Source organism: Diabrotica virgifera, chromosome 9 (assembly GCF_917563875.1).
Source record: "Diabrotica virgifera virgifera chromosome 9, PGI_DIABVI_V3a".
Lineage (NCBI taxonomy): Eukaryota > Metazoa > Arthropoda > Insecta > Coleoptera > Chrysomelidae > Diabrotica > Diabrotica virgifera.
This window is the reverse complement of record NC_065451.1, coordinates 42589537-42604572: the sequence shown is the minus strand read 5'-3', so window position 1 is coordinate 42604572 and position 15036 is coordinate 42589537. Positions and strand designations below refer to the sequence as shown.

The window sequence follows — 15036 nt, the reverse complement described above, 5'->3', positions numbered from 1 at the left end:
TTCCAGCAGATAGCGTCTAACTCATTTAGCATTTCCTTTACTTCTCCTAGGTCATCAGTTATAAGGACTACGTCATCTGCAAAACGAAGATGTATTAACTTGTCTCCATCTATTGTGATCCCTTTATTGTCCCAGTTGAGCATCTTAAAGGCATATTCCAGAACATGAATAGTTTTGGCGAGAGTGTGTCGCCTTGTCTTACTCCGCGTTCTATGCTTATTTGTTTGGTTTATCATGTAACTTAACACTCATTGTTGCCTCTTTATAAATATTATAGATGAGTGTACTGTAACGATAGTCCATGCGGCATTCATTTAGAGCTTCTAAAATACTATCCAGCTCTATCGCAGCACTCTATGTACAGCACTCAAGCCAGTACTGTACAGCTAAATATTTGTTTAGTATTTTACGACGTGTAACCTATACTTAAAAATAAAAATAAATGATGCGCCCATGTCTCGTACTATGATATTACCCTCTTTTAATATTGGCCGTCAACCAGTTTGTTTGGTTGTTCTAACTGACTTTGAAAATACTACACAAGAAACTTCAGTCATGAAATGCATTAAAATAAGTTTTCAAGGGGTTAAATATCAAGCATTTTTCCGGACCCCCATTCCGCTGGGGGATAAACCATAGACTCCACGGTAAGGGCCCCCAGATCACGTTTGCCCCGGGGCCCCCAACATCGTAGTTACGGCCCTGGCTGCCAGTTCAACCAAGTACTGAAATAAATATTTATAGTCTAAGATACGATGTAAGGTCGATTTGCACCGATCTGTTTAATGGATAAAAATTATTGGATATGTAATTTAGCATGTTAACAATAGGGAAGGGAACTTGCATATAATTTTAAATTCGAAAAAAATGTGATAAATCACAACAGAACATAATTTAAAACATGTATCAAAGATAAAAAGTTTTGTTTGTTTTTCGTTTGGCCCCTAAAGACGATTAAAAATTTAAATTATACCAGCCAGCCCTAAACGCTTCGTGACGTCATCGGGCTAAATGTTTACATTCTGAACCAACAAAGTAAACAAAATTGTATATAATTTTAAATTAGACATTGTAAACGTCAGTAGAAAATGCGGTTATGTGACATTACAAGTGTTTTTGATCGTTTAAACTATTCACAGAAAATTTGTACTTTTACAAAATGGTTTTATTTTCCATAGTAAACCTTCTTTCCTTTCCTTCAATAACTATATCAAACTCCAATCTCAAAAAACTGGTATATATTATTAGAATGACATACGATAAATGTCATTAGAATATGTATAAGTATTTTTCCTTTATTCCGCGACGACGAGCTGGCCAAATACCCAAGTAGATAGAGGCCAATAACCTAAAAAAGAAGCAGAAGAATATACCTAAATATAACCATAAACGGAACCACATAGTTAAACTATGTGACGTCACGGGTCGTTCACTATTTTAAACTACAGAAGACTTTAAATTTGTACTTAAGTTTTTAAGAGTTTTTGAAGCGTGAAATTTTGGAAATCGCATTTTATTACAAAACTGAACATTATTATGTAATAAAATAAATGTGCAAGTTCCCTATTACAAAAAATAAGGGTTGCCCGATCTAATCTTGTTCTACATATAATTAATTAATAATTAAAAAATGACATTTTTTACAAATTTAAAAGAAAAATTTTCGACCCGGACAGATAATATTTCAGATTTTCTAGGCCATTCTAAACAAAAGAGGTCTTCTGTAATTTTTCTCTAAAGTTGATCGTTTTCTGGTTATAAACAATTTAAATCTGAAAAAAAAACCAAAGATGGCGATTTTCAAGGCTCAAAAACATAAGTATCAAATATCATTTTTGAAATTACGAACTACCTAAATTCAAGCTGAAACTTTAGCCTATCAGTTTTTGATAAGCCTTTTGGGCTTATTTCATTCTGAAATATTGTTTGAAAAAACAGTAAAATCCTGTATAAAGGGTATATTTAAAATCCCTCAAAAGGGCCACATCAAACTTGCCGTCATACTTTCAACATGTGAACAAGTCACATCCACAGCTCAGATGTTACCTGGGACAGATTAGCCAAATATTTTAAACATCCTAGCTTAATGTCGTAGCATTTCAAACCAATGTTTCCTTGACGGACTACTTTTACTGGGTTTTGACCCACATATTTTTGTTAAACAATATCTTGGTGGTTAGCATGTACATTCCACGTAAGCACTAATGATGACTGGTAAACCAGTCTAAAACTAGTTATGTGATTTTGATGTGGCCCTTTTAAAGGATTTTAAATATACCTATTATACAGGATTATACTGTTTTTTGTATTATATATGGTATACAGCCAACTACAGGAAAACTTTTTCCTTGTGGATTTTTTTTTAGTTGTTAATGCCCGTCTCCCCATAGGAAACCTTCCTCATTAATAATTAAAAAAATATGTTTTAGAATCAAATATGTCCAAAAATTCTTATCGGGACCTGAGAGAAAAAGGTTTGAACTTGAATTTATGTGCTCGACGATTACAAAAATCATATTTTACTTGTGTTTTTGAGCCTTGAAAATTGTCATCTTTCTTCCGTTTTTCAGTTTTAAATTGTTTATAACTCGAAAACAATCAACTATAGAGAAAAATTATAAAAAAAATTTTGTTTAGAATGCTCCAAATAATCTAAAATAAAATTTGTCTGGTTCGATATATTTTTTAAATTCATAAAAAAATGACATAAATTGTCTTGCTTTTCTTTATCTTTTTCTTACATTATCCTGTATTTTATCTTTTCCCCATTTATACTCCATCTTCAATATTGTACCTTCTCTTTAATATGTATCTGAAGTAAAAGCAGTACCGGAAATTAATTTTTATCTGTTTTCCTTTGTCTAGTGTATGTTATATGTTATTATCCTAGTTTTGCCGCCGCAAATTAGACAAATATTTATGACATTCAAGGATACCTTCTAGGCCAGCAAATAAAAATGAAAAAATGGCAAAACCTCGCAGTTTTTTGGTCCAGCATCAATTTTTACAAAAATTTGGGATAAGGCTCTAGGTGAAATACCCTCTAGTTCATTTCTATATTGAGCCATTGTACGCTTTTAGTTTTTTAAGGGTGAAAATTACCCCTAATTCTAAAAAATTATACAATAACATTTTAAACTTTAATATGATCAACATTTGGTTTTCATTAGTTAAATATTGATTGTTTTATGCTTTAGATCATAATATTTCAACTCTTAAAACTTGTTGGAGCTATAAAAAATTATTTATCCTAAAAGAATGATTTGGGCTTGCATCTATTTGCATAAAAAATTTTGATTAGGATCGTCTCACCCTGTAATTAATATTCTATATCATGCACAAGCGCGTTGCTTATTTTTGGGGGGTGTAAACTACCCCTTATTGTAAAAAATTATATAAAAATATCGTAAACCTTAAATGGGTAAAATTTAGTTTTGATTGGTTAAATAATGATTGTTTTGTGATTTAGGATATTTATAATCATCATTTTTTTCGTATATTCAGTATTTTCGGAGCTATTTTGAAGAAAAGGGTGAAAAATACGAAATTGCAAGAATCAATTTATTTTTAAACTCCAACTGTTCTAAAATTAGGCATTTTAAATAGGTCAAACTTCTTGAGTGTATTAATAATACATACTTAAAAAGAACTACGGAAGATCGAATACCAATTTTAATGAGGAGGGTAGTTATGTGATTATTTTCACTGACTTTTTCCTAGAAAAAAGTAGGTACCGAACTTATTTTGATCATAAGTCGCTCAATTTTTATGCTAGAAACTTTTTATTTTTTATTTTTAATAGGACTACCTATATGCTTGAAAAAATATTATGTGCGTTTTCCTCGAAAAGTGCAAAGTTTTCCCGTTATTTGGCTTTGAATATTTCAAATTATGCATTTGACGAAAAAGCTAACTTTTAACATGCCGTATCTCGGTTTTTATTCATCGTAGAAAAATTATTAAAAAGGATTTTGTTTGTATTTCTAAAAGATATAATTTGGATATCTACAGTTTTTTTATTAAAAGCATATTTTTCGAATTATTCTCCAAAAACCCCTTTAAAAAAGTCGATTTTTTCGTCGAAAATCTGTTTTTTTCAACCGCGAATACTCGAAAAATATTAGTTTAACGAAGAAAACCCAAAGAACATTTTTTACTTTTGTATGCATGATATAGAAAATGATCCATGGGCTATTCCCTACCTTCTGCGAAAATTTCAAGTAAATCCATGCTGGACGAAAAAACTGCGAGCCAAAATGCTTCATTTTCTGGCCTATTCCTGTTTTGACGAAATGCCCCTGATGATGCTCTAGGAGCGAAAGTATACTTGGGCAAGATTTAATAAAACTCAGTGCTCGATATCTGCCTTTTATTTCCGTAAATCTTTTTTATTTATTATAAGTCCAATCGGTCTAGTTGGTCGAATTTTTATTTTAGATTCAATTTTTATTAAAATTATAAATATGCAATAATAATAATATAACCATAAAAGGAGTTTTATGGTTTTGGTGTTCAAAAAATTATTGATATACCATAATGTCAAAAAAATTAGTAACTTACCAATCTACTTTGGAGATATATACAAGCTGCATAGTTCTATAAAAGAAAAAATAATAATTATTGCTGCGTTTATATTTAATTTAATCTAGAAAGATATTACAGCTATTTTTTTAAGAGTAGGAATATATTATACCGGGTGTCCACTTATACTTTCCCCATATTTCAACTGCCTATAACTTCTAAACGGCTCAAGATAGAAATATGCGGTTTTCGCTGAAATGTTTTATTTTAGTAAAAGTTTTGTCTGAATTGATTGAATTTTTTATATCGCTTTCAAATACAAAAAAAATGGCGGATTTTTGATAAAAACGTTGTTGACTTTTTGTTAATGGAACACCCAGTATATTTTTTCATAAATTGAAAGAAAAGTCATTCAGCTATCCAGCGATATAAAGATTTTCAAAATCGGTTGTCAAATCACTGAGTAATTAATTTTTAAAATGAGGGGTGTAATGTGGATATCACATACCTAAATAACATAACTGAGCAAAATGATATTATGTTATGTGATTTCCACATTGCATCTCTCATTTTAAAAATTAATTGCTCAGTCATTTGGCAACCGATTTTAAAAAATTTTATATCGCTGGATAGGTAAATGACCTTTTTTTCAAGATACAAGAAAATATACTGGGTGTTTTAATAAAAAAAGTCAACAACGTTTTTTTTTCAAAAATCCGTCATGTTTTATTTAAAAGCGATATAAAAAATGATCACTTACCTAAAAAGTTAAAAACGGTCATTTATCTATCCAGCGATATAAAAATTTTTAAAATCGGTTGTCAAATAACTGAGCAATTAATTTTTAAAATGAGAGATGCAATGTGGAAATCACATAACTTGGTTAGTTATTTTATTTAGGTATGTGATATCCACGTGGCACCTCTCATTTTAAAAATTAATTACTCAGTGCTTTGACAACCGATTTTAAAAAACTTTATATCGCTAGATAGGTGAATGACCTTTCTTTCAATTTACAAAAGAATACACTAGGTGTTCCATTATAAAAAGTTAACAACGTTTTTTTCAAAAATCCGCCATATTTTATTTCGTATTTGAAAGCGATATAGAAAATTCAATCCATTCAGACAAAACTTTTACTAAAATAAAACATTTCAGTGAAAACCGCATATTTGTATCTTGAGCCGTTTAGAAGTTATAGGCAGTTAAAATGGGGGAAAATATAAGTGGACACCCGGTATTAATAATATTGACAGAAAGTCTCTCAATGTTAAATTTTGTTCACATTCAGAGTCCCGAACGTGGTATATTTTTGCCTTGTTTCCCTGGAGCACTAGGTTGATTTTTACAGTAGTTATGTTATATTATACTTAAACAAATAAAGATATTGCCTTGTTTTGTCATTTTCAAAGCAATAAATAACTTTTACAAATTTAGCCATTGCGATTTTCAAGATTTTTTTATGTTTTAAGGAAGAATTTTCGAAATTTTACGTCAAAATTATCTTTACACTTTTTAAAGGTTGTAATGTAAAATAACATTCTTTACACTAAATTGTTAATAGTTTAAAAAACGCCGAGATCTGTGCAGAAAATGTACAGATTTTCTTTATATAGGCGTAAATATTTTTTTCTCATAGGCATCTCTCAGTGCGTCACAGTTTTTCGATTTCTTCCTAACGCATTAAACTGTATGTGACAGAAAAAACACGTCGGTGATTATAGACATTTATAACATAATTTATTGTAGTTGTTGATAGATGGCGCTATAATCGAAGAAAAATTATTTACCAATTATATAATATATCTACGAATATAATCTACAATTTATAAGACTATACAAATCAAAGAAAATACCATTTTATAAATGCAATAAATACAATTTATTTGTTGTTATACCAAATTGCAAATAAAATTTGACAACTGTCAGATTTAACTAAAATGCCATGTTAGAATAAATGTTATAAATGTGTATTATCGCGGACTTACCTTTTTTTTCTATCATTTGTGACGCACTGAAAAATGTCTATGAAAAGGACGATACCTAAAAATATTTTTAGATAAGTATATCGCACCTCCGCTCAGTTATATACAGTTCGGATTCAGATCCGAGCACTCGTGTGAACTTCAAGTGCTGAGGTTAACAGAATATATCACGAAAGGGTTCAACGAAAAGAAATATACAGCGGCCGCCTTTCTAGACGTCAGTAAAGCATTCGACAGGGTCTGGCACGACGGCCTGCTGTATAAAATGAACCAATATGGTTATATTGAGCCGATGACGTGTCTTCTCTCGTCATACCTAACCAACAGGAGGTTCAGAGTTCGGATAGGGCCAACGCTGTCCGAAGTTCGGAACATGGAGGCTGGTGTACCACAGGGGGCAGTGTTGTCGCCATATCTATATACCATATATACGGCAGACACCCCAACTGAACCCAGATCGTTGCTAAGTCTATACGCAGATGATACAGCGATAGCTTTTAGCAGTACCCACCCAGATTTTGCAACAAGACATCTACAAAGAGCTCTTGATGGACTACAAGAATGGTGTGTGCAGTGGAAAATAGCTTTCAATTCTGACAAAACACAGGCCGTCATGTACAAAAAAAGAAGAGGCAGGCCAAATGAAGTACTATCCCTATTTGATACCCAAATTGAATGGTCAAATCAAGCCAAATACCTAGGCGTAATGTTGGACAAAACGCTGACCTTTACAGAACACGTAAAACAAACAATCAACAAAGCTAAAGCCCTTAGGAGTCAACTCTCATCGCTAATAGGTCGAAAGAGTAAACTGAGATTTAAGACAAAGATTAGGATGGCAAATTGTATAATTTTACCAACACTAACATACGCCTCAGCCGCATGGCCACACACGTGTAATACCAACAAGAAAAAAATACAAACCATCCAAAACTACATGATCAGAGAAGCTCTGAATATAGGGTAGAGGTACCGGTTGCGGCCAATGCACCAGTTGCGGCCATCCGTCTATTATTTTGTATTTATTAAGTTGCACTTTTACTCAAATATAAAACGACATCTCGAAACGAGAAATTAAAATACTTTTGCTTTTAATTATAAAAATTGACAGTAGGTGACGCTGCCGGTTTAAATATGGCGTATTATGAAAGTGTGTGTATGACGATTCTATAGATTTCTTAAGAAATTTGTTAAGGGACAAAGGTAAGTTTACTTGTAGTTCATTCTCTGTATTTATAAGATATATCCAAATAATCCATTGTAATGTCTTTAAAAGGTTTCATTATATCAGTTTTCATAAAATAACTTCAAATAAAATCAACATTTCATTTAATATTTACTGTGGCCGGAACCGGTACTTAGAAATCGTATTAAGTTCCAGCTTAGGCCATTACTGTGGCCACAACCGGGTATGCATGTTTTGATTTGCGGCCACTGTCGCCAGAATTAGCACATTTTTATTAATTTGAGTATTAAATTAATATTTGAAATAATTGAACCCTCTTTACTGACATTTCGACATACTGAAAGGAAGAACAAATATAGAAATTTTTACATTTTGATATCAACAAAATATTTTACGTTTTCTATAGTTTTTAACTTAAGACAAGAAATTTCAACTCGATTTTGCTTTTATTATTAAACTATTTAATAAAACTAATTAAAAGTTAGAGAATTTCATTATTTGCTTATCTAGAATTAGAAGCCCATTGAAAACAAATGTGTTTCAATATAATTTTTTTTTCAGTGACAAAATGGCAACAATTAAAAAAAATGAAAAGTGCAGAAAACAAAAGGAATTAAAACGCCAATTGTTTAATTATACACCAGAAGCATTAAAAAATGCTTTAGATGCAGTTAGACTTGGCATGCCTGTTCAAACCGCTTCCAAAACATTTCATATCCCCAGAAGTACCCTTAGATATAAATTAGATGGTAGTCGGCCGGAAACAACTGGTAAAGTAGGACCAACGTGTGTGTTGGGAGATGATCTCGAAAAAACATTATGCTCATGGATGAAAACTTCGTGTGAAAGAGGTTTCCCGGTGACCAAAGATGGACTGTGCTATTCTGTTCAAAAAATATTGAATGAGAATAAAAGAAAAAATCCTTTCACCAACAATCGGCCCGGCCGCAAATGGTTTGATAGTTTCATGACGCGACACCCAGAACTTTCAGTCAAACAATCCGAGTACATCAGCAAAGCTCGTGCAGCTATCACACCCGAAAAAATTAAAAAATGGTTCCAAAATGTTTTAGTTGATCTTGGAGATGGTGTTGCAGTATTGGAAGATCCCAAACGAATCTGGAACATGGATGAGACATCATTTTATCTTAACCCTTCAGGTAGTTGGGTAATTGCAGAAAAAGGTAAACATGTATATGCCACCTCAGCGAACAGTGACAAAGAAAACATCACCACTCTCATTGCCGTGAATGCGCAGGGCGATTATGCCCCCCCATTAACAATGTACAAATTTGAAAGAATTCCATCTACATATTTTAAAGCAGCACCACCTCATTGGGGGATTGGGAAGTCAAAAAATGGATGGATGACAGCAGAATCATTCTTTGAATATTTTCAGAATGTGTTTCATCCATTTTTAATTAAACAAAACTACGTTCTTCCTGTAATTGTTTTCTTGGATGGACATACATCTCATTTAAGTTTACAATTAAGTAGATTTTGTCGCGATCATGGAATTATAGTTGTGTGTTTATATCCGAACACCACACACATCTTACAACCATTAGACGTTTCCCTATTTTTCCCTCTAAAGTGTCAATGGAAGAAAACATTAAGAACCTACAGATTGGACAATGACGGAAGGGAAATACAAAAACAAGACGTTCCGAATGTATTACACATGATTTTATCGAAAGTATCCTTTAAATCTGCAATAATTAATGGATTTCGAAAGTGTGGCCTTTATCCATTTAATTCGGAAAATGTAGACTACAGTAAATGCCTGAATCAAAGTAAAATCTCGTTTAGTTCTTTAGATCAATCAGTAAACAAGTCTGAAATATCTGAAATATCCAGTTTTAATTTTAAGGAGGAATGTCTGTCCTACTTAGAATCGAAGATAGAAAATACAGTTCTAGATGAATTTAAATTTCAATATAATCAAGGAGAGAAGACTAGTATTAAACAAGCTGAAATGCTATTTGATGTATGGACAAAGATTAAATGCGATTTGAATGAAAGTTTACCTGTTCTTTCATTCAATTCGCATTTACCAAATGCCGAAGATGTCATGGAATTTCCATTTCCAGAATTTCAACATATTACAGCTGAGAGTTCAGTTATTGAAGATAATGAGTCATCATTAGTTGTAGATAATTTGGAACTTACGGCTACTGGGGTAGGTAACATACTTAGCGAAATGTTTCCTGAAGATAATAAAACCCAAGAGTTACCTGAAGCATCACTTGACTTAGTTGAAATGTTACCAAGTGTTATAAACATAGAACAAAAATTAGAAATGGAAAAGAATTCAGAGTTTGATACTACAATAACATCTGATATTAAAAGTGAATTAAAGGAAAGTTTAGAAGAATCTAGTAAGAAAATAAATATTTTAAGCAATATATTAGTAATACCCCAGCCAAAGACAAACGAAAAATCTAAAAAGAGAGAATATGTCTCAAGTGTCTTGACATGTGAACGCTGGCTTGCTGATGCTGAGAGAAAAGAACTGGAGAAAGAGAATATAATTAAGAAAAAAGAAGAAAACAAGAAGAAAAGAGAAGAAAATCGACAGAAACGTGTTGTAGCACAAGAAATGAAAAAGAACCTAAAAATATGTAAAAAACAGAAAACAGAAATTACTCTTGAAAACACACTGAAAAAAAATGAAAAGCAGAAGACAGAAATTGCACTTGAAAACACCCTGAAAGAAAACGAAAAGCAGAAGACAGAAAGTGCACTTGAAAACACACCGAAAGAAAATGAAAAGCAGAAAACAGAAATTTCACTTGAAAACACATTGAAAGAAAATGACTATGTCATTGTAAAATACGATGACTCATTCTATCCTGGTGTAATTACCAAAATTGATAGTAACGATTATGCTGTTTCAACAATGGTCAAAACGTTGAATCACTGGAAGTGGCCAGAAAAAAAAGACGAGCTTATATACGAAAAGTGTGACGTTGTTCAGACAATTTCTGAACCTAAGAAAATTAATTCTAGGGGAATATATGATGTACCCGAAATGTCTAATTTAAAAAAAAAGTGGTGTTAATTACCCTCGTCATCTAAGTTACCTACCTTTAATACGATTTCTTTTACAATATTTTTTATATATGTGTTATATGTGTTTTTTTATTATCTCATGTCCAAATAATAAATGACTATTAACCTACTTTTTATTTACTTTTATTTACACTTTTCTTATCTTCATCTTTATTATTTTTTATATTTCATTTTTACTTTTTTTATCATGGCCACAACTGGTGCACAACATGGCCCCTATTGGTACTTTTGTGGCCGGAGCTGGTGAAATTAGCTTCGATGATTTTAAATTGTTTTTACTTTAAATTTCTATAATAGTATCCGATGTTCACAGTTTTAAATTAATTTAGAAATGTATTATAAAAGTTTAGTCCGTAAATCATTCGAAACTTAAATTCATTTTTGATACGACAAAAGATTTAATACAAAGTTTAGCTTAAAGTGGCCGCAACCGGCACCTCTACCCTACCTAGATATGCCCCATTAAGATACGTATTTGGACATACGCAACAAAAGAAAGTCCTGAGAATGATAGACGAAAGAGCACAAGAAATATTTAATAATATCAGGAACCATCCTAGCAGATTATTAAGAGAATTGACTAATTACGACGAAATCCAAAGAACGGTACATAGACGGCCTAGACAGCAGTTAGCTGGATATAGAGGAAACCCTTAAGAATGAAAAATTGAGATAGCCACATGATAACGAAAGACAAATGTCGCCCTTCAGGCACTAAGTACCCTTCAGGTAGGTCAAATGGACCATAGCCGCGGAATGTGAGCATCGAGGTCACGTACCGACAGACGTGGGCTTGATGGCCACACCTTTCGGGCGCTCAGCCGTCGAGGAGAACAAAATTTATTTTGTCAATTCGCCGGCTGAGTGACCGAGCACACACGTCTGGACAGCGAGACACCGATTTATATCGGTGCCTTGATGTCCGGAACACATTTTTTAGGACACAAGTCCAAAGTAAAGAAAAAAATTAATTTAGTCATTAATAGGGAGAAAAGCTCTTCTAGCTACCCCTAAAACCAGGTGGCTTAACCACATGAATTAATACAAAGGATGTCCCATTACCCAGGGCATCCAAAGTAACGTTAAGGTCAACGCCTCCCCATTCGGTATGTCCTTCGATGGGGAGGGGTTGAGGTATAGCTTGGGGGTCAGATAGGTACCACTCTATTACGGGGTGTGACCGGTTTGATCTTCGGACATGTGGGTTCCACTTTTCCATTGGAACACACATGTCCCCCGGGGCTGGAGTTGATACGAGCATGTGTGTGTGTGTGTGCCTCCGCTCAAATAGTGTCACAACACAAAAAAATTTAAAAATGGTTTTATTGCACCAACAGTTTAATAGCATTACAAGATCTTATCTCAAAAAGTGTTACGTTTATAATGCATGTATTTGTCGTTAGATTACACTAATGTCATTTTATGATTAACCAAAATCAACGGTGCGCCGAACATAAACAGAGTCACATATCGGCTTGTGCAAGGCATTTGTCCATTTGTCCCTCTTAGGGCCAATTTCTCATATCGAGTTAAACTCCAGTTTAACCTGATCTTGTAGTGAACGTCAATTTAAAGTCAAAATCGTCTTTCTCAATTCACGTTCAACCGATTGCAGTTTAAACTACGTTCAACTTGGACGCTGGAATTCGGCCGTTCAAAGATTTCAGAACCCAGTTCAGATAATTTCATGGATTACGCATGCGTTGTATTAACACGAAACACTGTCATAATATAAATATAACCTATTTTATTATATTAAGTCTAACGATAAACGATAATATTATTTTTGTTTTTATTACCTTTATTTATAATTATTAAAATGACTATTTGAATATAAATACTTAAAATTAACTTTATTCAAAAAAAGGTCGTATAAAATGGCGATAGTTTTTTACCTTTTACCATCTAATGGCCTTTCTCGAAAGCTGTAGAATGTGCACTAACAATGAGAAATGCATTCCAAACATAAGCGAAGTTTACTGGTGAACCTCAGTCAACTGAACCATAGATTAACGCAGGTATGCGAAATCGACCCTTAGATATGTATAAAGCGTCGTTTGTCGAGTTAAGACAGTATATGTGATTACTTTGTTCAACGCAATCTGCGTATGTGCTTAAGAAAAGTGACACATTTGTCACTTATTTATCTTCCTTTTTGCAATATTTTTTGTTTAATGTTGCTACTTGTATTTAAAGTTACATCATTAAAAAGTAAAAGTCTGTTCACCAGATATAGTCTAGGCGCCAGAGGAGTCACCGTGTCCTTTTTAATTCTGATGGAGCAACTCAACGATTTCTTATGGATTTTTGACTGCTGGTTACGAATTTCGAGGGTGGATTTCGATCTGAGTGGTCAAAAAATTGTTATAAACAATTCAATTGTTTATAAGCCTCTGGCTCATAAACTAAAAGAGTTAAAAAAAATATGTTTCAAATAAAATTTGTTCCATAATAAAGAACGAAGAAAAAAACGTTTACTAAACTTAAATCAGACAATTAGAACTCAAGATATTGTAAAATCAGTGCAGAATGCAAATTGCAAATTGCAAAATAAGAGTTTTTCGAAGCTTTATCGATCGTAACTCGGCTTCTACGCATGCAGCCGAGCTTTAGGAGGTGTCATTTTAAAGCTTGATTAATATACTTCCAAACAAAGTTTGTTTGTAGATCACTTTATCGTCATTTGTTTTAAAGGTATACCCGTTTGAATTTATAATTTTCTTAAAAAAATTGTACATTAATTTGTTTATAACGGTTTGAAGCAAATCTGAACTATAAACATTTATACTTTAATTAACATTAATGATAGAAGAACTCAAAAGGAACAACTTGAACTTATGAAATTGTTCGTAAGTTTATTTTTGGCCAATATATCGATATTTTAATGGCGCGCTATGAGGCTCAAGATCGGCTCACTGTCAAGTATTTTTCGACGCTTTATCGATCGTAACTCGGCTTCTACTCATGCAAATGAGCTTTTCCAGATCTCATTTTAAACCTTAATTAATAGACTAAGTATTAAATTAATAGATATTTTCCTAACCTCAAAGTATTCCTTTTGAGTTCTTTTATTATTAATGTTAATTAAAGTATAAGTGCTTATTGCTCAAAGGACACCGCACACATCTTATGGAAAATATAATCTCACTCAAATGAAATAAAATTTACACGAATAGATGCGTCCTTCATCATCATAAACCCGTACGCGTCCACTGCTGGACATAGGTCTCCCTCAGCTCTTTCCATTCATCTCTATTTTGTGCGGCTTGCATCCAGTTACCCATAACATGTTTCAAATCATCAGCCCATCTGGTTAGTGGGCGTCCTCTGCTCCGTAGTGCTTCTTCTCGCGGCCTCCACTCGACAATACGTTTTGTCCATCGGTTGTCTGGCAATCTGGCGACGTGTCCTGCCCAATTCCACTTAAGCGACGCGATTTTTTGGACAGCGTCTATTGTTTTTGTTCTACGGCGTATTTCTTCGTTTGGGATTCGGTTTCTCAGGGAGACACCCAACATCTGGCGCTCCATAGCCCTCTGAGTTACGCGAATCTTGTTCACTACCTTTTTTGTTAGTGTTAATGTTTCGGCTCCATAAGTGAGTACAGGCAACACACATTGGTCAAAAATTTTCCTTTTGAGGCATATGGGCAAGTCCGATTTAAATACATAGTTAAGTTTACCAAACGCTGCCAAGGCTAATCCTATGCGACGTGGGAGTTCGCACGTCTGGTTATCTCGTCCCAACCGAATTTCATGTCCCAAGTACTTATAAGATGCAGTCTGCTCAATATCCATTCCATCAACAACAATATTGCGATTTAGCACCAGATTAGTCATTATTTACGTCTTGTTGATGTTAATCTTTAGTTCGGCCTCTAAGGAAGCGTAATAGAATTTGTTCAACATTATTATTGCATCATCCATACGATCGGCTATAAGGACGATGTCATCTGCGAATCTCAAATGACTGAGCTTCTCTCCATTTATATTGATACCATATTCGTTTAGATCTGCCTTCTTAAATGTGTGTTCTAAAAGGGTTGTGAACAGCTTTGGTGAGATGGTGTCTCCCTGCCGTACTCCTCGCTGTATACAGAATGTATTTGTTTGTTGTTCAGACAGTCTTACGCTAGCCGTTGCCGTTTGGTCGATATATTTGATCATGTTAATGTAGCGATGGTCTATTCGGCATTCTGTCAATGCTTTTAACATTTTCTGCTGGCTTATGTTATCGAATGCTTTCTCGTGGTCCACGAATATCAGTGCCAAT

The 15036-nt window shown here is 33.4% G+C and overlaps 2 protein-coding genes across 2 annotated transcripts in view; both read right to left on the bottom strand.

Moving 5' to 3' along the window:
* The window catches only part of LOC126892804 (uncharacterized), a 157645-nt gene that overhangs the window by 84070 nt on the left and 58539 nt on the right, over positions 1-15036 (bottom strand). The gene's annotated exons all lie outside the window — the stretch shown is intronic.
* The window catches only part of LOC126892805 (uncharacterized), a 40514-nt gene that overhangs the window by 11614 nt on the left and 13864 nt on the right, over positions 1-15036 (bottom strand). The window contains exon 3 of the mRNA XM_050662542.1: positions 4561-4596. Coding sequence (XP_050518499.1) covers positions 4561-4596 — 36 coding nt within the window. The remainder of the gene's footprint in view (positions 1-4560; positions 4597-15036) is intronic.